Source organism: Sorex fumeus, unplaced genomic scaffold, assembly GCF_029834395.1.
Source record: "Sorex fumeus unplaced genomic scaffold, SorFum_2.1 ptg000063l, whole genome shotgun sequence".
Classification (NCBI taxonomy): domain Eukaryota; kingdom Metazoa; phylum Chordata; class Mammalia; order Eulipotyphla; family Soricidae; genus Sorex; species Sorex fumeus.
Window position 1 is genome coordinate 72,465,413 of NW_026606120.1, and position 25,383 is coordinate 72,490,795.

Below are 25,383 nucleotides of genomic sequence, written 5' to 3' on the forward strand. Positions count from 1 at the left end.
CAGAAGCATTTTCTAGCCCACTTAGTAAACCCAATTTCAAACACAATTGGCTACCATAGAGTACAAGGAAAAGATCAAGGCCAAAGGCCAAAGATCATTCACAACAAACGTCATGATAATAATTTCAATGGTATAGCTGGAAATTTACATAGCCCTTCAGTCATCTTGTAGTTTCTTTGCTTCATTTCTCTCAAATTTCAATTTAATAACTGAGAAAAATGAAAATAAGTGGGGCTGGAAAGACAGTCCAGCAGATACATGGGGCACCTGCCTTGCATGTGGCAACCTGGGTCTGTGTTTAAAAAGTGTTTATCTGAGGCTGGAGAAATAGCAGGGGGGTCGGGCACTTGCCTTGCACGCAGGCACCATATATGGTGCCCTGAGCTATGCCAGAAGTGACCCCTGAGCATAGAGCCAGGAGTAAGCCCTGAGCACCTCTGAGGAGGGTCAGAGGAGGCAGAGGGAAGGAGGGGAGGGAAAGGGAGAGGGAAGGGGGAGAAAGAACTGCCTCCTGAAAATATTTCAACCTATTCAAAGATCAGTTTGCTATTTGTCAACATTTTTACTTTCTTTTTTACTTTTGGGGAGGTGCTTACAGCGTAGATGGGAGTGTTTCCCAAGGAATCACTTGGACACACTCCCAGTGACACTTGGTCGATAGTTAGGTGCTCCAGTTTGGCAGTGCCGGAGCCCAGCAGGACCACACCAGTGGTGATAGGGTGGAGGGATGCAGTGCTGGGGGTCAATATTGGGGTCTGGCCCATGCAGGATAAGTACTTCAACCCTTTGAACTCTCGCCCCTGTCCCTTGTAAGGTACTTTTCCATTACTGAACTACACAATATGAACTATAAAATATGACTCAAGAAACTATAAGCATTCTGGAAACACACTGCATAATATCTCTAAATATTTTGTCATCCAAATGAGCACTGTGATTTCCCCTGTTTGCAGGCAAATTCCAGATCAATGGTGACTGGCTCCCTCCCTCCCTCCTTCCCCCATTCCCTTCCCTCCTTTCCTCCCTCCTTCCCGCACTCCCTACACCACAGTACTTGGGGCTGACTCCTGGCGCTACACTCAGGGACCACTCTCGGTGACAGTATGAAAGGCAAGTGCCCAACCTACCGTGCTATTTCTCTGGCCTCAGATAAACACTTTTTAAGGCAGACCTTTCTTTTATGCATGGAAGGGGACTAGAACACACTTAGGAGCTACTTCTAGCTCTGTGCTCAGAGGTCCCTCCCAGCAGGACTCCAGGGGCCATAGGTGCATTGAGTTCAAACTATAGGTCAGCCACATTGGAAGGCAACTGTCTTAACCCCTTTAGTATCTCTCCAGACCCAAGGTAGAACTTTTAAAAGTCTATCATTCAACTCATTTTTTGCACAATGCTTCAGCCAAACCTGAAGTACTATGTAGCCAAAATAATGTGTAGCAGGATGGAGATAAATATATTTGAGCACTTAAAAATATTAAATACCATAGTAACAAGATTTCCAAACCATTGATGGGCGAGTTCATGTCCCACAACCAGAGCAACCCACTGGCGGGATGAAGAACAGGAGTTTTTTGGATCAATAAGCAATGCAGTCTCCCTGTATTTAAAAAAAAGAAGGTTTTTTTAAAAATAACGAAAGCATTATAATAAAAGCAGGTATGCAAAAGTGGGGGAGGGAGATTCAACAATATTTAAGATGGCCAAGTTAGGATTCAGAGATGCCAAGAAAGCATTTTCTCCGAGTACACAGGTCAGAAAAAGTTCCAGGAAGAATAAAGACTGCTAACACAGCTTTTAATGCAACAGAAAATCAAAGATGTGGTACAATTAATCAACAGCTCGTTGAGAAGACAGCCGTCTGAAATCTTAGAAAAGCTTGGCTTGAGGGATTAGGGATTATTATACTATCTACATAAAGAAGACAGTCTTTCCATTAAAAGAAGTGGAGCTGCACGTGGCAGGCGGAAAGATGCATTCCAGAGCCCCTAAGAGAACACTGAGCAGGTTGTCCAAAATTTAGCTCATCCAAGAAGGCTACTGAAAGAAGGCAACAAAAACTTGTTTACAAACCATACTTTAAAAATTACACAACCCACATGTTTACATTGTGGTGACAGATGTGTAAAAACTTGGCTAGAAGGTGTTAAATCATGAAGGTTCTCCAATCCGGGTTTAGTGAGAAATGATTAGAGAAAGAGAAGGCACCAAAACGAGAAACTCAGCCAAAAATATATCTCCAAATACTACTAATGCCAGATGCTCACTTAAAATCTTTCCCTTTGAGATAGGAGCACTAGAGGGTGTTCATCTGCATTCTTGAGATGCACTCAGAGGAGGGGGGGAAGGTAAGAAAATTTACTGCAGGTTATAAAGCAGATGTTACTCAACTGTGATTAGACGTGAAGCTGTTATGCAATCAGTGATCGGAAAAATAAGGCAGGGTAATACATCATTAACATACCTATAAGTAACAAGGCCCCAGTTCTCCATGGCACCTTCATAAAATAAATATAAACATTTATTGATATATATACATATTTCTTCCTCAAAATCATAAAATTCAAAAGTTATTTAAAAGCTCAGCAATAAAATGAAATTTACTTTACCAGCTGCAAAGTCTGCAATAGCAATGAGATCAATTTTAGGTAGAGGATAAGGAACATTGAAGTAGTCCTTATAAAAAGGCAGGGTTTTAGCAGCAACCTATAAAAGTATAAACAAAAGAACCATCTGATAAATATTTTATCGTGATTCATACGGAAATCCACAAAGGAATCCTGTTGCAAGTCAAAATATCTCAAGTTACAAGAAACCAACCCTGGGGAGCCCATCTTCAAAGATAGTCTTAGCCCCAGGCTTTGTATATGTTGGTCAAAATTAAATCAATTTATAGTTCAGTATGAAAAATAGTTACATATTTTCCCACCCAGTCTCTGGACAAATAAATCCCACTCTAATATTTTCTTAATCATTTATCTTGTAATATGTTAATGCAACACCATAGCTGGCAGCTTCAAAATTCTTTTAAAATTAAAAGCAAAGTAGCACAACACATTTCAGGTTAAGTTATAAATAAATGTATGAATAATTGATCAGAAATGTAAATTCCCCAACCTGGAGTTATGGACTGTTGGAACAATCCTCTTCAAGTACATTTACCTCTAACGCAAATTTCCCTTGCTCTGCTTTGCCAACAGGGGTGTAAACACGAACACATACACCATCTTTTGACCTTGTTTCTACAAAGTCATATTCACCCACAACAAATGCCACGAGATACGTAGACATGACAGGTGTGCGGGCAAACTTCACTTCCACTACATTTTCATCATCAGGGTATGGTTTCCGATCAATTACATTCTTTAAAAAAAGGGAAAAGAAAAATTTAAACAGATTTACATGAAATACTGTAGAGAAAACATTAGCAAAAAACCTGTAGGCTTTATTGTCACTTCGTCCCCCCTTGGCAGTGCTGATCCATCCCAATTTTCCAGTGCTTTATGCTGTCAAGATATTTTCGAGTAAGAAGGAAAGCACAGATAAAATCATTTATATTACAACACTGGTGACTAAGGTGATAAGTTAACAATAACTTTTGTGAGAAAAGAAGAATATCTTTAATACCTATTTTATGCCAGGCACTAGGATATTTTAAGTGAATATCCTGGTTAACTGAAACACTTTTCAGGTGAAATAAGGATGAGACATAATTATTCCATTATTAATGAAGGTCAAATATCATTAAAATTTAAAGCATTCTGTACCAAGATGGGCTCCTGGAAAATTTTGCAAAGAAAGCTCCTCTCTAACTTTGGACTTCTTCCTTCTTTTCCTACTCAAGCTTAGATCCTTCATGTTTATTTCCAAGAAGATTTAATCAAGAACAAATCTGATAGATTCAGTCACACTAAACTGTAAAAAATTAGTTGAGTTTAACGTACAGCCTCCTCTCCAGGGTTATTTAGTAAGAGAATGGCATTCTATCCATGGAATTGTTCTCCACTAATAAAGGAGATGAAAAATTCATTACTTCCCAGGAGCAAGAGTCTTCTCAAGGTACCAAGATTAGTCTCATAGGCTGTAACTTGGAGGTATCTTAAACTAAGCAGCCCCAGACAGAGCCTTTGAGGGGATAGACTCACTCTCATGAATGAGACCAGTGTCGCCAGGGAAGAAAGTTTTTTTTCAAGAATATAATAAGCCCAAACCCTTGGTATACACATTTCCTTAAGTTGCTATACTGTTTTGGTCCTTTAACAAGGAAGTACCTTTTTCTCTTGGGTAATATTTTTCTAATTCATTTTGGTTTCCAAATTAGCAGTAGCAAATATTCTGGTTAATGCAGTTTACAAGGAATTTCCACCCCCCCTCCCCACCCACCCATGAGGGGTGAAACTCTCCAAATAAGGCAATTAAGAAAAAGAGGGGAAAAAGGAAAAATGATAAAGAGGCTTATTGGAAATAACAAAAACTATCATTTGTGTTCCTATGATGACACATAAAGCACCGTGCTAGGTGCTCTCATGCCACTTCATCTGATCAACAAGACTAACTCTGCTGAAGACTTATTCAAGATTTAAAATATACTTACAAACACATACATACCATGTTTGATAAAGCTACTCTGTCTTTAGGAACAACCAACGAGATATCAAAAGTTGCTTTGATAGCAGGTTCATCCCAGCAAGGAAAAGCCCGCCGGGCATCAGTAGCCTTGAGAAAATATGAAATACAAATATCAGCCTAGCAGACTATTTCATGAGGTAACTGCCACCTGCTTCTTTTCCATCATTCATAATTCACATGTGCAAATATTTGCTTTTACTCAACGCCAGGCAACAGTTTAGGCACTCAGGGTTATTACCACCAGTATAATTACTATCACTAATTCATGCAGGATCTAGTCTGCTACAGATAGTAAAAATTTATGTTTATAATATTAGACTGATATACAACCACATTTTTGTTTGGCTTTGGGGGGTGGAGGGGCTCACATTCAGAAGTGCTTAAGGCTTTACTCCTGGCTCTGTGCTCAGGAGTTACTCCTAGCAGAGATGTGAAGAATATATGGTGCAAGGGACTGAACTAGAGTTGGCCTCCTGCAAGTCTTTAATCTCCTATACTATTTCACCAGCCCCATATTTTGTTTTTAATAAAAACATTTCAAATTTAATGCCAATTTTTCACTGATGATGTGAACAGTACACTGATGTATCAGTAAAGAGCAGCAGTATACACATAAGGATTCAGAAAATAAAAAATAAATTAAGTTGACTCTTTGGTTTTTGTTTTTTTAGTACAAATAAAAAAATCCCTTCAGAATTTTTGACGTACTCTATCTTGGAATGGTAGCAATAGGAATAAAGGCAGGTGCTTTATCGAGTCAAAATAAGTTTTTTGTTTAGAGTTCTTGAGATGATAGTATAGGGAGTAAGGAACTCACTAGTACACTGCCAGTCCCAACTGATCCCCCAGAGGAGGGATTTCAAGCACATGGTCAGAAGTAAGCAAAGAGCACTGTCAGGTAGCACTATAGCATTTAGCACTGTCCTCCCACTGTTCATGATTTGCTCGAGCGGGCACCAGTAACGTCTTCATTGTGAGGCTTCTTGTTACTGTTTTTGGCATATTGAATACGTTACGGGGCGTTTGCCAGGCTTTGCTGTGTGGGCGGGATACTCTTGGTAGTTTGCCGGGCACTACGAGAGGGGTAGAAGAATCGAACCCAGGTCGGCCATGTGCAGGGCAAACACTGTACTATGGCTCTGGCCGGGCCAAGCACTGTCAGGTATGGCTCAAAAGGAATGGGGGGTGGTGGTGAGGTTAGGGATGTGGCTCAGTGGTAAAGAGAATGCCTTGAGGAAGAGGACTGAGTTTGATTCCTGGCCCTGCCAAAAATCAAACAACAACAAAAAACCCACCAAAAAACAACCAAATCCAAATCAGATCTTTAATGATATTTTTATAACCTACACATACAAATTTTAATACTTGACCAACTCAGAGACTTCTTTCTTTTTTTCCAGTTTTGTTTTTGGGCCACACCCAGCATGCTCAGAGGTTATTCCTCACTCTGCATAAGGAATCACTCCTGATCACTCCTGGCAGTACTCAGGTGACCATATGGGGTGCTGGGATTGAACCCAGGTTGCCCGCATCCAAGGCAAACACCCAACACACTATTACTATTGCTCTGACCCCACTTCAATCTTTCTTACGGAAAAATCCCTGAGTACTGAGCCTGGAGTAACTCTAAGCACCACTGGGCATGGCCAAATCCTCCCACCAGGTAAAAACAAAAAATATTTTGGACTCTAGTACAGGTGTTAAGGTGCTTGCCTTGCACTCAGCTAACTCTGTTTCAATCTCTTGGCAATGCACGTAAGTCATCCAAGTATCACCAGGTGTGACCCATGGGCACTGAGCCAGAATAGGCCAGGCACTGGGTATGTCCGGGTATGCCCCTCCCAACCCCCCCATATATAACAAATATCCAAAGAAATCTGAAGGATATACCCCCCAAACTAGCTGCTGTTCCCAAAGAAGAGATCAGAACAGAAATCATAATAAAAACTTAATATAAGATTAGCCTAAGGAAAGATCTGAATCTAACCACCAATAGTGTTTATCAAATCTGATGGAGAAAGTTCATGAAAAGTGAACATCAGTTGAATTTTTTTAATTTTCATGGATAAAGAAATAATTTACCCAACAACCAGGAAGAAAGCAAAGCAAAATGTTACTGAACAAAGGGAAAAGAAACATTCTAGTCTATGAATCCTTCCTAGACAAAATGAGATGTTAAAGGCTGGAGTTTAGACACTTCTGAAGGGGGAGAACTATAAACCCATTACACCCTATCTTATAGTTGAAAAAGCTAAGTCATTACTATACATTGTGGCAAGGGAAAACTCACACCAAAAAGAACCACAAGCCTTCTCAGGAAGAATATTAAGAATCCACTAAATGATTTGAGATTTGACTAGGTAATTTAAGAGAGGGCCTATGAAAGAAGATTGGGGTGCATTCTATGAGTTGGTATCCCAATAAATCTATCTATGGAGAGGGCCAAGTAGAACATTCTCATAAGTGTATAGTACTGTATAGTACTGTCCTCCCGTTGTTCATTGATCTCTCGAGCGGGCCCAGTAACGAACGTCTCCATTGTGAGACTTCTTGTTACTGTGTTTGGCATATCGAATATGTCATGGGGAGCTTGCCAGGCTTTGCTGTGCGGACGAGATACTCTCGGTAGCTTGCCGGGCTCTCAGAGAGGGGCGGAGGAATCGAACCTGGGCCGACCGGGTCAGCCGCATGCAAGGTAAACGCCCTACCCGCTGTGCTATTGCTCCAGCCCTCATAACTGTAACTGACAGAAAAAACAAACAAGTATTGATTTATTTTAGCCAGGAAGGAAAGAGTTGCTAATTTGTGGGGGTTGAGGGGTAGGTTAAACCCAATGGTGCTCAGGGATCACTCCTGGCAGGCTTGGGAAACTGGGTGCCAGGATTTGAACACGGGTCAGCCACATGCAAGGCAAGTGCCCTACCAGCTATACTATCTCTTTGGCCCCCAAGAGTTGCTAATTTGTGACAGTACAGTGCCCTTTTCACCTGTGCTTAGAGGAAATTATACTGAGGAAACTCTAAGGAAATTGCCTTACATGTAGAATGAACCCGGATCTCCTGTATGCAATGCATATTTTGCCGCTGAGCAATGTCTCTGACTTACCTTTCTTCCTTCCTACTCCCCCACCAACAGCTCTAACACACTCAACGAAACTGCTCATGGCACATAAAAGGTTCTCAGAAACGAAAGGTTGGGAAGTATACCACCCACATTCCCTACCTTAGAGAAATTTCTTGGAGACATACTCCAGAGCCTTTATTTCTAGGATGAAATGCTCAAAAGAACTAAAGACAAGCATTGGAATTGAAACAAAGAAGCAAGTCTAAATAGCTGTGACAAATGTTATGACAAATGTCTAAAAAGGCAGCAATTCTTGAAAGAAAAGATATACCAGGTAAATCAGTAGAAAACTGAACCTTAAACTTTAATTAGGCAAAACAAAACCTATAGATGTATGGATAGAACATTACAAATAGATATAACCAGTTCTTTCATTGTTTATACTAAAATTTATAGCAAAAATTTAGACTTAACATTTAAAAACACCACTAGCTGATTCAAAACTAGCTATGTCACTTGTAAACATGGTAAAATTCAAATAAAACATGTAAGATAACTAAGGAATATGCCAAAGGATCCAAAAAATGTTGCACAATAATATTACTTTACAACTTAGTAAGAAAAGCAAAGGTGGTCCTAGAAGAATCATTTAAATAACAATATAGTTATTGAAATTTTGTTATTTGTATGTTTTGTAGATTTAATCTATATACAATACACAAGACAACAAAATTTTATGTACAAATATACATAATCATTTCCCAGTCTACAATCCTAATTGCCTCCTTTCTATGATAGAGGTAACTACCCAACTATAAAATACAGAGTTCCAAGTTAATTAACATAATTATGGCTAAAGGCATCTACTCACAAATAATCATGCCACTGAAATAACCATGCCATTAATTCAGACTTTGTCAGAATGTCTAGTCCATGATCACAGCAATTAAAAAAATTTTTTTTGGCCCTTGACAATTATGCTTTAGGAGGACTGGGACCCCCACCAGCAATTCTGAGCCAAAGGGACCTGTGGCTCAATGCAAGGGCCCAAGGATGTGGTGCCACTCAGGCACTGTGGTGCCAGGAATAGCCACACCATCCCGTGGTGAGGGGAACGGGTCTTCAGGATTGCATTGAGACACACTTGGGGTATCATGTGGGATCAAACCTGGTCTGGCACATACAAATCATACACCCACACTGCTGTCCTACAGCCTGCCCCGACCGGAGTATTGGAGACAAAAGGACCCATACCTCAAACTGTGTGACAGCAGCATAGCGCACCTCTCCAGAAGGGGTGGTGTATTTACTTCTATAGAAACCTTTCATTTTGTCATTCAGCTCTCCAACAAAATCTATCTTTAAGGTTCCAGTACCTGTGACAGAAGATCAATGAAAACCACTTTTATGAAGATCCTGTTTATCACAAATATGTCTTTAAGACAGTAATTTCTGCTGGCTGTTTACAATATTCAAAGCATTCCTTCCTCTCTCAAATACTCCTCCTGGCAATGGAGAGAATACAGCATTTACTAAAGTATGGCAAACTAATCCTAAAGTAAAATTCAAAGTCATATTTGTTTGCTGTGGGGGCCTCCTCAGAACCCCTGGAGTCCTCCAGGCCTGCCCCTGGCAGTGCTCAGGACAGAGCCAGAGGATGGAACTGAGGGCTCTGTGGATGTAGGCAAGCCCTCCTGCCCTTAGAGCATCTCCCACCCAAAACCTTAAAGTCATTTGGCGGGAGGCTACTTTTAAAAAGTTCTTTAAAATTTCATTACCTTATTCTCAAATTACCAATACAGAACGATTATAAGTAAGAAAAACAATCATCTATTTATTGGTACTTGCTATTGTACACAATACTTCAAAAATATTAAGAAGGCATCACTCCCATTTTTTTTTAGATGAGGAAACTAAGACCATAAAGTTAAATTAACTTCTCCAAGTTCACACAGCTAATAAGTAGCAAGAATGGGATAAACATTTCAAGCTGTTTAATTTAAATTCCAATCTTCCTCCCAAGTAAGACATGTACACTGGTCCTCTGAGACCATTTATTTCATGCCCAGAAAGAGAAATAAAGAAAATCATTGTCACTTAGGTGTTTAATCCAAAAGAACACAAATTCCATACTTTAGTAAGGAATTAGATAAGACCAATGATCTGGTGAGCAAAAGGGCATAAAACAAACTCTTACAGCCACTAATCATTTCAAATTTGATAACATGAAAACATTTAGGAATTATTAAATTCAAATAAAAATGCAAGCTGAATACATACTTTATTGTTGGAAAAGAACAAAACCAACCTAGGTAAATTGAAGATTTTTTGGTTGGTTGGTTGGTTGGTTGGTTGGTTGGTTGGTTTGGGAGGCCACACACAGCAATGTTCAGAGGGCTACTCTCTGCTCTGTACTCAATGGTAGCTCCTGGAGATGCCTGGGGAAGCTTAAAGCATAGAGATCAAACCCAGGTCTCCCACATGCAAAGCAAGAGCTCCTGTCCTTTGAGTTGTCTATCTGCCTTTTCAAAAATGGAAGCTCTTGTGAGTATACATATATTAAACATTTGTAACACAGAAAAGAGGCTATAATTATTATCTCCTAAAACCACTAAACTCAGATGTATGAGAAAACAATAACCTATTCTGTATTTTATAAATCAAGTCATTAAAAATTCCCAGAAAAATGTTGACTTTGAAAATGCCTGTTTATAACAGGATGCAAAGCATGTAAGTCTAACAAATCAAAAATATGGCAATGCTATAAAGTAGCCAATCATACAAAAACTTTTATATTCTTAATATTTTAAAGTGTCGTTTTGGTATGCTGCAAAGATAATGACGATACGTAAAATATTCTCAACTCACTGACATCTCCTTTAAAATGTTCTCATATTTAGATCTTCAATTTTCAAAACTGAACTTGCTCTTTGCAAAGGTCTCAAAGTCAGAGTTCAGGGGCTGGAGTGATAGCACAGTGGGTAGGGCGTTTGCCTTGTACGCAGTTGACCCACATTTGATTCCCAGCATCCCATATGGTCCCCTGAGCCCCGCCAGGAGTAATACCTGAGTGCAGAGCCAGGAGTAACCCCTGTGCATCGCCGGGTGTGACCCAAAAAGCAACAAATAAATAATAAGTCAGAGATCAAGCCTACAGAAAAACAAATGGAAATTGTTTCTAGATAAAGCACTATAATATATGAAATAATTAAAACTAATTTTCTGATGAGCTTCAAATTGGTTCTTAAAATAAATGAAAATTTTGGACTATTAGAGCAAAGTCATCATTGAAGGTCTTTTTTATTTAGTGCCATACCTGGCAGTAGTGTTCAGGAGTTCATAGGGAGCATGGAGGATGAAACCCCAGTGAGTGGCAGCAAGGCAAGCACTGAACCTGCTATACTACATCTCGGGTCCTTAAGAATTACATTCTTAAATCACCATGGTTAGAGCAAAAAACGAAAGTTCAATAGATGTTTGAGATTGTATTTTCACAAAGTCAGAAATTCTCAGCCAAAGTGATAGTACAGCAGGTAGGGCACTTGTCTTGTACCTGGGTTTAATCCTGGCATTCTATTTTATCCACCAAACACAGTCAGGAGTAATGCCTGATCACTGCTAGGTGTGGCACAAAAACCAAACCAAAACAAAACTTAAAAAGTCAGAAATTCTGGGGGCTGGAGCAGGTAGTATAGCAGGTAGGCCATTTGCCTTGCATGCGGCCAACATAAGTCTGATCCCTGGCACCCTGCATGGTTCTCTGAGCACAGAGCCAAGAGTAAGCCCTGAGTACCACCAGGTGTGGTACCAAAACAAAACAAAACTCCCCCTCTTTTTTAAATTTTTTAGAGAAAGATTTCTGGAATAGTAAATGTGAATACAATAAAAAGTCTAAAATAACTCAATTATTGACATTAAGGAATATAACTACATATAATTTTAGTTTTGCTTTCTTTTGGAATTTCCTGGTATTTAAAAAGCATCAGATGTGTGTGGTGGGTAGATGACTCAAGGGCACATGCTTTACATGCAGTAGGCCCAGGTTCTATCCCTGGCACCACACTGGCTTCCCAAGAAACACAGGGTGTGGCCCCCAAACACTCCCCAAAAAAAGACGTATTCGTATAATAAAGTTACAATGACTAGCTCAGAGATTATAAAAATCAACTACCTTTAAAGACAACTGTTAGGTGAGATTTTGTTACAATTCTTGAATGGAACTGGCCAGTCTATTTGCACTAAGTCAATTGTTAAGATGTTTTTATGTAGTTCATACTTCATGGAAAATCTACTTTTGACTTTTCCTATTTGGAATAAAGTGGATTTAAAACTCATAACTAAATAAGAAAGGCTGCTTACACTTTTACTTGGTTTTAAATCTCCAAGGCCATCAAACCATAACAAGATATTGATAGTGGCCACTTCCAAAAGTGGCATACTAAACAAAATACAAAGTATTGGGAAGGGTTATTACCTGAAATTCAAACAAAACACAAGTTAAAGTATTTTTTAAAAAATCATTAATAAATTTGTCACATATTCATTACAAAATATTTACTATTAATATAATAAAATTTAGGGAAAGAACAAGACAAAATGGATTTAATAAATTTCACTTATCAAATTTATACCACATTAAAGAACAGATTATAAGGCTGCCTATTTTTGTCCCCTTTTTCCCACAATTTAAATTGCTTCCTCAAATCAGATATCATACTTTAATATACAATATTTATTTTCTAGGGATATTAAATCTTGAAAAATGTACACAAAGCTCATTTACAAATTTAATGGATGAAAAATTGGAATTGCCACCAAAAGTCTTACTGCCTAAAGGAGAGGACACTTTTCAAATCTGAAGTAGATCTTAAAATACTCTAAAATTTTTTTAATGAGTTCATAAAATGCTACACATAAAAGACAGATTAACTTACATAAAAAGGGACTAAATGTCCTTCTTTTGTAGCACAGTTTCTTATGTTCCTATTTTTCATGCTTCAAAATACTAGTATTTTCTAGTATTTCTCTAAATTCTAAATAATAGTTATGCTGCAGGATCCTAAACCACTGACTGAAGTTGTTAGGCTTTACACTGATCCTAGAATAGTGTCAATTTCAGTAAAGATGTTTACTTAGCTATATGATAGCTAGTTTGCGTGACTATTCAGTTGATGAAGTAAAATAGAAAAGTTATGATGGTGTGCTCGAAATATTTATCCCATTATGATGATAAACTGACAAACCATTTGCAGAATCTATTCAAGTTTAGAAAGATAAGGATTTATGCTTAAAGCAAAGAAAAACTGAGTTAACTCTGAACTAGAGATGGGGCAGGAGAGAGAGCTCAAAGGCCTATGGCACATGCTTGGAACACAGGAGGAGGCTAAGTTTGGTCCCTGGTACCGCGTGGTTCTTCAAGCACTGCCAGGACCAACTCACTGGGAGTAGCTCCCAAAGCACCACTGTTTTGTTTTTGGCATGGCCCAAAAACAAATTTAAAAAAACTCTGCAAGCCCATTAGAATCTCTGGAAGATGACTTTTAAATCAGTATTTCTATGGAATAATTTAATAGTCATTAAAAACATAGCTTGGAACTGAAGAGATAGTATAGCGGGCAGGGCACTTGCCTTGCATGCAAGTTTGATCCCGGCACCTCATATGGTTCTTTGAGCCCTACCAAGAGTGATCCTTGAGCACAGAGCCAGGAGTAAAACCTGAGCATCATGGGGGGGGTCCCCAAAACCAAAATGGAAAAAAAAAATTAAGATGTCTGCCTTGCATGCAGATGACTCAAGTTCAATCCTGACATTGTGTGGTGACCTGAGAATCGTCCAAATAATTTCTCACACTGCAGGCCCAAGCACCACTGCATCCTTGCAGTGAATCACTGAGAGAACAATCTCTGACCCCCTGAGAACTGCTTGGTAGACTCCTTCCAAAATCCAAAATCAACCTTAGAGCTATTGTCATGCTCAGTGTTTTCCCACTAACAAGGCAAGGACACCTGTTTTCTTCCATATCCTTGCAGTGTAAGGGTCTCAGTTTCCTACTGAAAGTCCTACCCAGTGAAATAGGGCCTTCATTATACACATCAAGAACAACCGAAATAAAATGATGAAAAACGAAATCAACTTTTCTGTTACTTTTTTGTGTTTGGGGATTCTACACTTGTCAGTGTTCAGGGCACTTTACGCAGTGCTGGGGGTCAAACTGGTTGGCCATATGTAAACCCTGTAATAACTGCTATGCTATCTCTCCATCCCCTCTCTGTCCTCTCTAGATAGATTCTACGTCAGCTAAGCTGGTCCTCAAGTCTTCCTACTGTTTTAAAGATTCCTATATTTTATCTTCTAAAACTTTCAGTGGTTTTTTAAATTTTCTACTGTATTATAATTTCTAACACTTTTTTCTATATGGTGTTTTTTTCCTTTAATGAATATATCATTAATGGTCTATGCTGACACAGACTTTAGATTCATCTTCACTTTTTCCAAGTTTCCATATTTCTATTAAACTACCTGCTTTGCTCTTTGCTTGTTTACATTTGAAGTTTCGTCAACAATCTGGTAACTGTTACCCAAATGACTTTGAACTTTGCCATTCCATTTGCTGTAGTCAACGAAATGAAAATTTGTTCATCTATATAGAGTGTGTCTCAGACTATGGCTTGTTCTACCTCAGCCCCTGGGTTTCTGCCCTGCACCCTGAGAGAGAACAGCATGCTACAAACAGAGGTGCTGTCTAACAGATGGGAGAGCAGTGAGCTGAGTGGAGTCGAATGATTGGTGAGATGACGGGAAATGGCCAGAAGTCCTTAGTGTCACATGCAAGCAAGAATTATTACTGAGTCACTCAGATTTGTGTTCCCTTTTGTGGGTTAAAATGCATACAGAGACTGGAGCAATAGAGCAGCGGGTACTGTGCCTGCCTTAAATGTGGCCAGCTTGGTTCAATCCTTGGCATCCCAAATGGTCCCCTGGGCACTTTTCCAAGAGTGAATCCTGAGTGCAGAGCCAGGAGTAACCCCTGAGCATTGCCAGGTGTGGCCCCAAAACCAAAAAGAAAGAAAGAAAGGGGGGAAAAATCCACATACATATATATGTATTTCTACTCATGGTAAACACAGTAACAACAAAGTCTCCAATGGAGACGTTACTGGGCCCGCTCGAGCAAATCGATGAACGGGAGGACAGTGACAGTGACAGTGACTCATGGTAAAAAATAACTTTTATAATAATTTCTTTTGATAATAATTCAAGCAAAAAAAAAAAAAAACAAACCCTAGTCAGAAAAAGGAAATTTAAAGATTTCTCCCTCTGGGCACCAAAATAAGGGTCTGGAGAGATAGTACAGTGGGTAAGGCACTTGCCTTGCACATGGCTGACCTGGGTTCAATCCCCAGTATCCCACGTAGTCCTCTGAGCATCATCAGGAGTAATTCTTAAATGCAGAGCAAGAAGTTACCCCTGAGCATCGTCAGGTGTAGCTACCCTCCCCAAAAGAACATCAAATAAAAGACAATCGTTCCCCTATTTCATTTTTTTCTCAAAATACATACTTTTTCATATTAAGACATAAATGTTTCTTTAAAAAATTCTGGAAACCAGAGAAAAGCCAAATAAGAATAAAAATCATGGGCCAGAATGATAGTATAGTGGATAGGGTTTTTGCCTTGCACCTGGTCAACCCAGGTTTGATCCCGGCACCCCATACAGTCCCCCAAGGCTGCCAGGAGTAATCCTGGAGTTCAGAGATAGGAATAAATCTGGAGGTGTGGTCCCAAGACAAACAAAAATAATGAAAATCATTATGTCAATACCTGACAGTATTTGGGGAAACTGTTTTCCAGTCATGATTCATTACCCTGCATCTGTAATTTTTTTTTAAGTCACTGTGATTTACAAAGCTGTTAATAAGGGTCTGGGGACTCTATGTCTGTAATCTTGTATTCTATATTCTGCCTTTCAATTTTCATAATAGGTTCTATACAGAATTAAGGACTCATAAATCTAGTTTTTATTTATTTTTTTTTTGTCTTTTTGGGTCACACCTGGCGATGCCCAGGGATTACTCCTGGCTCTGTACTCAGGAATTATTCCTGGTGGTGCTAAGGGACCATATGGGATGCCGAGATCGAACCCAGGTTGGCTGCATGCAAGGCAAACACCCTATCTACTGTACAATCGCTCCGGCTGTGCTTTTTATTTTAATTTAAAAATAAAAAATTTGGTCTTTTGTGCAATACCTGGCTGTGCTCAAGGGTTATTCCTGGCTCTGTGCTCTGGAGTGATGCCTGAGCTGCTTGGGGAACCCTTGCCATGCTGGGGATTGAACCAGGGTGGGCAATATATAAGGCAAGTGCCTTAAAAAGCGTACTAGCCCTGTGATCAAAACTTCACTTTTAATTGCTATATATTTTTCATCATACAAATATGTCATGATAATGTTTAGTGTTGGACAAATCTAGTCATTCTTAGTTTTTAACTATTTTAATATTACCTTCTGTTTTTCCTTTTTGTTTTTTCCTTTTTCTTTGTGTGCCCAGGTCTCATGCATGTAAGGCATGTATTTTAACACTGAGCTGTGTTCCCAGTCCCAAGTTTAATGTCTTAACAGACATTTCTAGGTATAAAGCATTATCTATACTTATCACTTTTCTCTAGGATATGAATCTATTATCGGAATTATTGGGTCAAAAGACATAAACATGTTTAGGCTCTAGAATGCCATACTGCTCTCAAATTAACGACTTAGATTTACATTCTCAACAGTAAAGTTAAGGTAGTCATAACCAGAATCTTTAAAATATAAAACTACACGGCAAGTATAAACTGGTGTATCAGGAACTGCTATTTCAGTTTTTCCCATTACCAGGAGGCAGCATATTTTTGTTTTATTTATCAAGAATTCACTTTTTTTGGGGGGGGTGAAGGTGAGGGGCTTGAAACACACTCAGCAGTGCTCATTAACTATTCCTGGCTGTGCTCAGGGATCACTCCTGGCAGCTTTCGGGAACATCTGCAGTACCAGGATCAGCTATATGCAAGGCAAGCACATTATCGATCCCTAAGCCCCCACATTTTCTTTAATATAAATTACTTATTACCTTTTATTTGCTTATTAAAATCTTAATGCTTTAACAATTCATAGTTTCTTCCACATATTTTACTCAGAAAGGTTTCTACTCGTTGTGCTCTTATACCTAATAATAGTAACACTGTAGCACTATCCTCCTGTTGTTCACTGATTTGCTTGAGCGGGCACCAGTAACATCTCCATTGTGAGACTTGTTACTGTTTTTTGGCATATCAAATACACCACGGGGAGCTTGCCAGGCTCTGCCGTGCAGGCGGGATACTCTCAGTAGCTTGCTGGGCTCTCTGAGAGGGACAGAGGGCTGAACCCGGGTCAGCCGCATACAAGGCAAACACCCTAGCCGCTGTACTATGCTCCAGCCCACCTAATAGTAGTAGCAACATAAAAAACTAATCTTTCCTTCCGTGCCCTATCAGGCATGAATAAATAAATACCTAGCTTGTGGCTGTACAGCAAAATCATCTCTGGGACATTAATCTGAGCTATCTGGATGCACTTAGTATAAAATGGAGCTAGGTATGTGTAGTTTGGCTTTTGAGCCATCCCCTGTGGGGTTCAGGAGCTATTCCTGGCTCTGTGCTCAGGGGATCACACGTGATGCTGGGGATTCTACCTGGAGTCAGCGGGATGCAAGGACCTTAACCGCTCTACTATCTTCCGGTTCTGTATATGTGTTGTTAATAAGGGAGATGGCTTAAAGGCTCGGGATACATGCTCTGCATGCAGGAGACCCAGACAGGGAACAAGCACCAAGAACCTAGCCATGAGTAGCCCCTGAGTACTGCTAAGTGCGGTCCCCACAGAACACAAAACAAAAATCCCTGAATGTGACAAGATTAAAAACAATGTTCTAGGATAGAATGATTAATCATTTTTGGTCATTTTCCCCCCCTTGGTGGCCAAAAGTTGAACTCTTTCAAAAGCTGTCTTACTTTCTATAAAACTAGGGGGCAACATACAACAAATTTCTTTGGAGTAAGATATCAGTAATCAACATAGAATTTTACAAATTCAAAAGCCAGATCTCTTACCTGTTTGGAGAGTACTAGGAAAAGACAAGGTGACTTTTTCATCTTCGTTCTGATAGTTAAATCCTGTAGCATGTATTTCTGGAACGGAAAAAAACATTACTTCATAAATCTAACTGGACTGATAAAACTATATCCAGGCTGCAGCAACTAATATTTTCAAGGGTAAAGTTTTACTAAGACTGGTCTTTCTCTGACAGTGAAGCAAAATAAAATTTATGTAGGAAATCTGAGAGAGGAGTGAAGAGAACAGAGGACCCCATAGAGGAAAAAAACCATGCATCCTGTGTTGAGATGTGGTGTGCCAAACAAATGTTCTTCTTAAAACACAAAACACTGTTTTGTTTGCTTATTTTTGTTGTTTGGACCATGCCTGACAGAGTTTGCGGACTATTTCAGTTCTATTATTTTGGCTGGCTCATTGGGATGCTCAGGGGACCATGAGTTGCTGGTAATCCAACCCCAGACCTTCTCATTCAAAGCCAAACACTCAGCCCTTGGAGCTGTCTCTACAGCCCCAACTTTCTTAATAAATTAACAAAACAAACCCACCTATTTTATGCTACATACATGACCTAAGTTCAGTATGTTTCTAAAAACAATTACATTTATGCTAATTCACAGAACTTTTACTATATAAATATGAAGGTTTTCTACCAAATTCCAAGCCTTGCTCATTCTTGTCACTATGTGATCATGATACTGCTTTCTATGTTGCAGTCTTACTCAAAACCTTTTGAAAGACTGAGTAAATATTTTCTCAAAACTTTTTGGTATAGACATAGATCAATAAAAGTTCCACAAACTCACCTAAAGATAACAATACCAACCAAAATTTTTAAAAAATTATACTTACTTACAGTAAAACTCTTTGTTGTTGCATTTTACAGAAATAAAGAATGTGAAACAGTTGAATCAATTAAGGCTTCAATTAACTCTCCACCAGGAGTGAGACTAGACTGCTTATTTGACAGATACTTTAGAATACTTAATTGACACTTTAAGAAAAGAACTAAGTAGATCAAATTGCAACCACATCACATCCCCGTCCCAAATGAAGCTGGGTCAGTCAAAAAGAGATAGTCATAATAAGCACATGGAAAGATGCTCTGCATCATCAATCATCAGGGAATACAGATCAAAACCACAATGAGGCACCACCTCACACCCACTAGGATGACTATAATTAAAAAGACTGATGATAATAAGTATAAGGAAGAATGTGGAGAAATTAGAACCCTCTTACTTTACTGGTAGGAATGCAAAATATTGCAGCTGCTTTGGAAAGCAGTCTGGCAGTTCAAAAGATTAAACATAGAGTTAACATATGACCCTGTAATCCTACTTCTAGGTATATATCCAAGAGAAATAAAACATGTCCATACAAAAACTTACACTCAAGTGATTACAGCAGCATTGTTATTAATAGCCCCAAAGTGGAAACAACCCAGATGCATGTCCATAAACTGAAGAACTGCTAAAATGTGGTGGATATAATGAAATATCTGACAACAAAAAGAAATGAAGTGCTGATATACAATACAGAATGGATAAACCTTGAAAACATTAAGACTTGGGGAACCAGACACAAAAGGTCACTTATTTACAGGATATGACCAGAACAGGCCAATCTACAGAGACAGAAAGCCAAACAATGGTTGCCTGGGGCTGGAAAGTGATAGGGATGTGGAAAGTCACTGCTCCTGGGACCTTTCTCTTGGGGATGATGAAAATGTTCTAGGATTGATTCTGTTGATGTCTGTACAACTCTGCAAAATGCTGAAACCCAGAACTGCACACTTTACAGGTGAAGTAACCTTGTCAGTCACAGGCTTAAGTTTGATATGGGTAAGAGTTACTCAGCTTTAATAGCAAGATGCCCGCAGTGCATTCATTCCTAATGAATCACCACCGAGCAAGTCTCCAAAGCTTCCAATCTCATTATGGTTTAAACATGTCTTCATAAAACCACTAAAAAGTGTAATTTTGCATTAATTTTTAAAAAACTGCTTCAGTCCTCCCTCATACTATACATGAAGAAAATGGGGTACACAGAATTAATGGTCAAATAGCTACACTAGACTCCTAAACTCCTACCCACAGCTGACTAGCTTCTTTTTCTCTCATGAGTTAGCTCCTATATCTGAACAGAAAGACTTGGCCTCTACACAGCACTGATGAAATCTTCACTAAAACAATGTTTTTCCTGGCAAGAACTTGAGATTTACTCTCACATATTCCCAAGAATAGAATCATACCCAATAGTGATGGCAAGAATCACCTCAATGCTTGCCTAAGATATAAAACAGAACTGTGGAAAAACCACCTCTATTAGAGTCGAAGCTGTGCGTGTCTCCCTATTGTTTTGGAGGATGCTCCTGGCAGTGCTGGGGTGGAGGGTGGCCCAGAGCCATGCCCAGAAGTGATAGAGGGGGATGCTCAGAGTCACACCCAGCAGTGTTCTAGGGTCTAGGATGTGCTGAGATTCAGACCACGACAAGGCATGTTAAGTGCTCTTCCACCTGAGCCACAGCCCCAGTCTCTAAAGCCAAGCTCTTTTATATATATATATATATTCTATAAATATATAATATATACATATGTATGTTAAAATATATATGATTCTAATGTAAGAAATTATGATGGCAAAACTAAAGTTTTAAGACTGAATGAACCAATACTGCTACATTCATTCTGCAAATATATGATTCCAAATAATACACTTATCAATTCTATTAGATATGTATAAAAAAGAACAAAAGTGTCCAAAAATATCTCTTAGATAAGAGGAAATAGGAGCCAGAGAGATAGTTCAACAGACTGGACATATACTTTGCATGCAGGAAGTCTGTTCTGGGTCCCAGCAACACATGGTCCCCAGAGCACACCACGAACGGCCTCTCTCCTCTCTCAGCACAGATCTGGAGGTAGCCCCAAGCATTCTCAGGTATGAGCCAAACAGAAGGGAAAAAAAGAAACAGCCATATTTAAATTCACTTAGGGAGAGGGGGTTGGATCATACCTGGCGATGCTCAGGGAGTACTCCCGGCTCTGTGCTCAGGAACTACTCCCAGTGGTGCTTGGGGAACCATATAGAATGCCAGAGATTGAACTCAGGTTGGCTGCATGCAAGGCAAACATCCTACAGGCTGTACTATCATTCCAGTCCAGCCATATTTGAATTCTTTAAAGTTTCTTACATTATGGGAACTCTTCTAAAAACTTTCTATTAAACAACATGCCGCATGGCAAACATGTTAAAGCCTAAGACAACCATGATCAGTTGTCACTTTGGATAATCTGTAAACAGTATCAACATTTATCCAAGGCTCAAGATAAAAATATGGCATCATCGTAATAGTCTTCACCACATCCGTTTGTCTGTCCCTCCTCACTCCATTTTTTGTTTGGGGCCACACCAGCACAGTGCTCAAGTACTTGGTGCTGGGAATCAAAGCATGAACTCCAGTCCTCTGAGCCATCCTCAGCCCTCTGTCGTTCTTGGAGGAGTCAGAGGGGGTAGGTGGAAGGTGGAAGGGTATGTGTCAGGGGAGCATACCCTGCCCGGGATCAAACTTACGTGTGGGGTTTGGCCACACGCAAGATCCTGTACTATTTCTCTGGCCCATCTGTCTTGTCTCTTAAATCATACAACAATAAGCAAATTCAATCACATGCACACCTTTAATCCCAGACTTTTCAATGCTTCCACCACTACAATCCATCCAATGCACCATTATTGCTCTGGTAGATAAGCAAAGCAACCTCTTGACTGAAAATTTTTCCACTTACTGTCCTACAGACTATTCACAGGGAGCCTGGCTGATCAGTGAAATCAAAGCCTGGAGTCCCAAAATGTTCGGAATGAAAGTTAAGTCTGTTTGAAGTATGCAAATATTTCTTAGAGAAGACAAAATTAACACGAACCATAAAAGGGAAGAAACTAATAGGTCAAATTTCATCAATATTTAAAATAGATTATCAAAAGACACAGAAAATGAGTAGCCAATTCACAGACCAGGAAAAATTGTGTATGTGCCTGTGCATATGTATGTGTGTATAAACATGAAAAAGAACTTAAATAACAAAATACACATATAGACTTCTGGAGCTCAATGACAAAAAGACAATTCAATTTTTGAAATGGGCAGAAGTTGGGGTGACGAGGGAAACCTGCTTTGCAAGCATGCAGCCATGTGTTTGAGCATCAGTTCCGACCATATCTGACAATATGGGTCCAGCAGCTCTTCTCAGTGGGAGCAGAGCTGGAACCCCCAGTGCTGGAACAGAAAGGGCAATATTCAATACTTCATTCGGGGCCAAAGTGATAGTATAAAAGGTAGGACATTTGCCTTTCACATGGCAGATCCGGTTTGATCCCCAGAACCCCATATGGTCCCCCAAGCCCACACAGGTGTGATTTTTTTGTGTTTTGTTTTTTGCTTTTTGCTTTAAGGGTCACACCCGGCGATGCACAGGGGTTACTCCTGGCTCTGCACTCAGGAATTATCCCAGGCGGTACTCAGGGGACCATATGGGATGCTGAGAATCGAACCCTGGTCGGCCGCGTGCAAGACAAATGCCCTACCCCCTGTGCTATTGTTCCAGCCCCCTCAGAAGTGATCTCTGAGCATAGAGCCAGGAGTAACTATGCTGAGTAATCTATAATGAGCACTGCTGGGTGTGGCCCAAACCTCCCCCCTCAAAAACCCACTTCATTAGAGAAATGCAAATTAAAACCCGCAATGACATGTTACTACATACCCAGGGGAAAGGTGAAATACACAATACTGGTCATAAACATGTTGAGTATGAAGGGCAATAATTTAAATGCTGCTATTGTTGCCTCTTTATTATTCCTCAAGACTGCAAGCATTTTTCAACTTCAGAGTTTCTGCAGCTGGAAATAGTTTCTACAACTATCTACAAATTTTCTATCATTTGGGTCACTGATCAAGTCATTTATTTATTCATTTCAAAGAATAAGTCTAAGTCCAAAGAGAGTATAGAGGTTAAGACACATGTCTTGCTTGTACTTGGCACCAATCTGAATCCTCTGCACCACATATAGTCAGGCCAGGAGTGATCCCTGAGCTGTCAGGGGTGGCCCAAATACAAAACAAAATCAAAGAACAATCCTTCTTTTCTACATGACCTTACTGTGGTTGTTGAGAGTTTATCTCTATATAAATTTTGCTTTTTCATTTGTTACATTTCTAAATCAAATCAATGTATCTGGAATGTTGATTCTTGATTTTAAACACTGCTCCAGTGCTTTAAGAGTTCCTGGCATACCTTGGGTTCAATAAATATTAACAGAATGAATTAATCACTTCAAAAATCAATAGATCGGAGCTGGAGCAAAAGCACAGCGGGTAGGGCATTTGCCTTGCACGCGGCCGACCCAGGTTCGATTCTCATATGGTCCCCCGAGCACCGCCAGGAGTGATTCCTGAGTGCATGAAGCAGGAGTAACTCCTGTGCATGGCCAGGTGTGACTCAAAAAAGCCAAAAAAAAAAAAAAATCAATAGATCAAGGGCTAGAGAGATAGTACAGTGGGTAAGGAACTTGCCTTGCACATGGCCAAGCCAAGGTCAATCCCAGGTACTGTACATGGTCCCTTGAGCACTGACAGGAGTGATTCCTGAGCACGCTGCCAGGAGTAAGCCTTGAGCACTGCTGGGTATGAGCCCCCTCTAAAAAAAAAAAAAAACAGGGGGCTGGAGCAATAGCACAGCGGGTAAGGCATTTGCCTTGCATGCGGCTGACCTGAGTTTGATTCCTAGCATCCCATATGGTCCCCCGAGCACCACCAGGAGTGATTCCTGAGTTCAAAGCCAGGAGTTAACCCCTGAGCATCGCCGGGTGCGACCCAAAAAGCAAAATAAATAAATAAATAAATAAATAAAAATCAGTAGATCAAGAGATTATGTCATGGATATCTTCAATACTAGATTTATTAATGACATCATCTTTTGGCTAATGTTATATAAATGGAAATGGATAACTAGGGATTAAAATGTTCCAGTTACAACAAAATACATGGACTCAAAAACACTGCTATTTCAAATATCTATTTCAAATCTATTTCAAGTATTTAAGGAGAAAAATATCTGCTCTGAACTTGTGAAGATTATTCAGAGAGCAGAAAACCATTTCCAGAAGAAAAGATGGATGGATGCCTGCGAGCAAGCACATGAGCACATATGTGTCTGAACTGGAAAGCAGCAAGGAGGAGGCCAGGTACAAAATGGTAACTTTGTCTCCATGGAGCCTGGGAAGAAAGGTAGGGAAAGTAAGGTTTATGCTGTATTTTATACCATTTATGCCTTCTGGGATCAAGTATACATAGTAGCTATAAGAAAAATTTGACGTGTTTAAGTTCATTTTATTTCTTTAGTTTAGTGGTGCCAGGAACCAAATGCAGGGCAATGGGCATTCAGACCACATCCCTAGCACCCTGATCAAGTTTTTGTAGCAGGACCATTTAGCAAGCAAATCACTGAATCTGTGTTCCGTTCTGGGTTTTCCAATTATGGCCTATTCATAAGGAAGCACTCCTTGCCTATGTCTTTAAGATTCGATTCAACCATAAATTAGAAAGCATCCTATCCTTAGAGAACAGAGGGCAAGTGGCCCAGCTGGGGTGCAGCACAGTCTTTCCAGAAGGCCAGCAGCCCTCCACATGCAGAAGGCGCTAATATAACTAAAAGAAGACAAGCTTCCATTCACTGTTCTGCTTAATCTGCCAAAAATCTCAGGATCTCACTTGTATTAACTCTTTCATAATATGTTTCTTTTCCTCTTTTTAGACCACACCCGGCGGTGCTCAGGGCCTACTCCTGATTTTGTGCTCAGAAATCATTCCTGATGTAGCTCAGAGGAAACATAGGTAGTGCCAGGGATCAAACCAGGGTTGGCCGCGTGCAAGGCAAGCGCCTTAGCCCCAGTATTTTCTCTCTGACCAATTTTTTTTCCTTAAAAATATTTTTGGAGGGACTGGAGCGATAGCACAGCGGGTAGGGCATTTGCCTTGCATGCGCCCGACCCGGGTTCGATTCCCAGCATCCCATATGGTCCCCCGAGCACCGCCAGGGGTGACTCCTGAGTGCAGAGCCAGGAGTAACCCCTGTGCGTCGCTGGGTGTGACCCAAAAAGCGAAAAAATATATATATATATATATTTTTTTGGAGGGCCCTGAGAGATAGTACAGAGGATAGGGGGCTTGCCTTACATGCAGCTGGCCCAGGTTCAATCCCCAGCATTGCATATGATCTCCTGAGCCCACCCAGGAGTACTGAGTGCAGAGCTAGAATCCCCCTAAGCACCACTGTGACCCCAAAATAAAACTTTTTTCCACTGATTTATTGTTGGTTCATAATATTATGAAATTTTAAGAGTTTAGTTTAATGCTTCTATATGTGTATGTCACCACTCTTACCACCAACATCCCAGTGCCATCCCAACACCAAAAATTCCTCTCTACTAAATTCTTTCAGGGGGTGGCAGGGTGAGAGGAGCACACCACAGTACTCAGGGGCTACTCCCAGTTCTGTGGTTGGGAGACC

General features: G+C 39.9%; 1 protein-coding gene across 1 annotated transcript in view; it reads right to left on the reverse strand.

Moving 5' to 3' along the window:
* NPEPPS (aminopeptidase puromycin sensitive) overlaps positions 1-25,383 on the reverse strand; it is an 87,442-nt gene that overhangs the window by 34,230 nt on the left and 27,829 nt on the right. The window contains exons 3-9 of the mRNA XM_056127290.1: positions 17,818-17,895; positions 8,944-9,065; positions 4,606-4,713; positions 3,160-3,360; positions 2,607-2,703; positions 2,462-2,495; positions 1,483-1,597 (exon numbers count right to left, since the gene is read on the reverse strand). Of these exons, the coding sequence (XP_055983265.1) occupies positions 1,483-1,597; positions 2,462-2,495; positions 2,607-2,703; positions 3,160-3,360; positions 4,606-4,713; positions 8,944-9,065; positions 17,818-17,895 (755 nt within the window). The remainder of the gene's footprint in view (positions 1-1,482; positions 1,598-2,461; positions 2,496-2,606; positions 2,704-3,159; positions 3,361-4,605; positions 4,714-8,943; positions 9,066-17,817; positions 17,896-25,383) is intronic.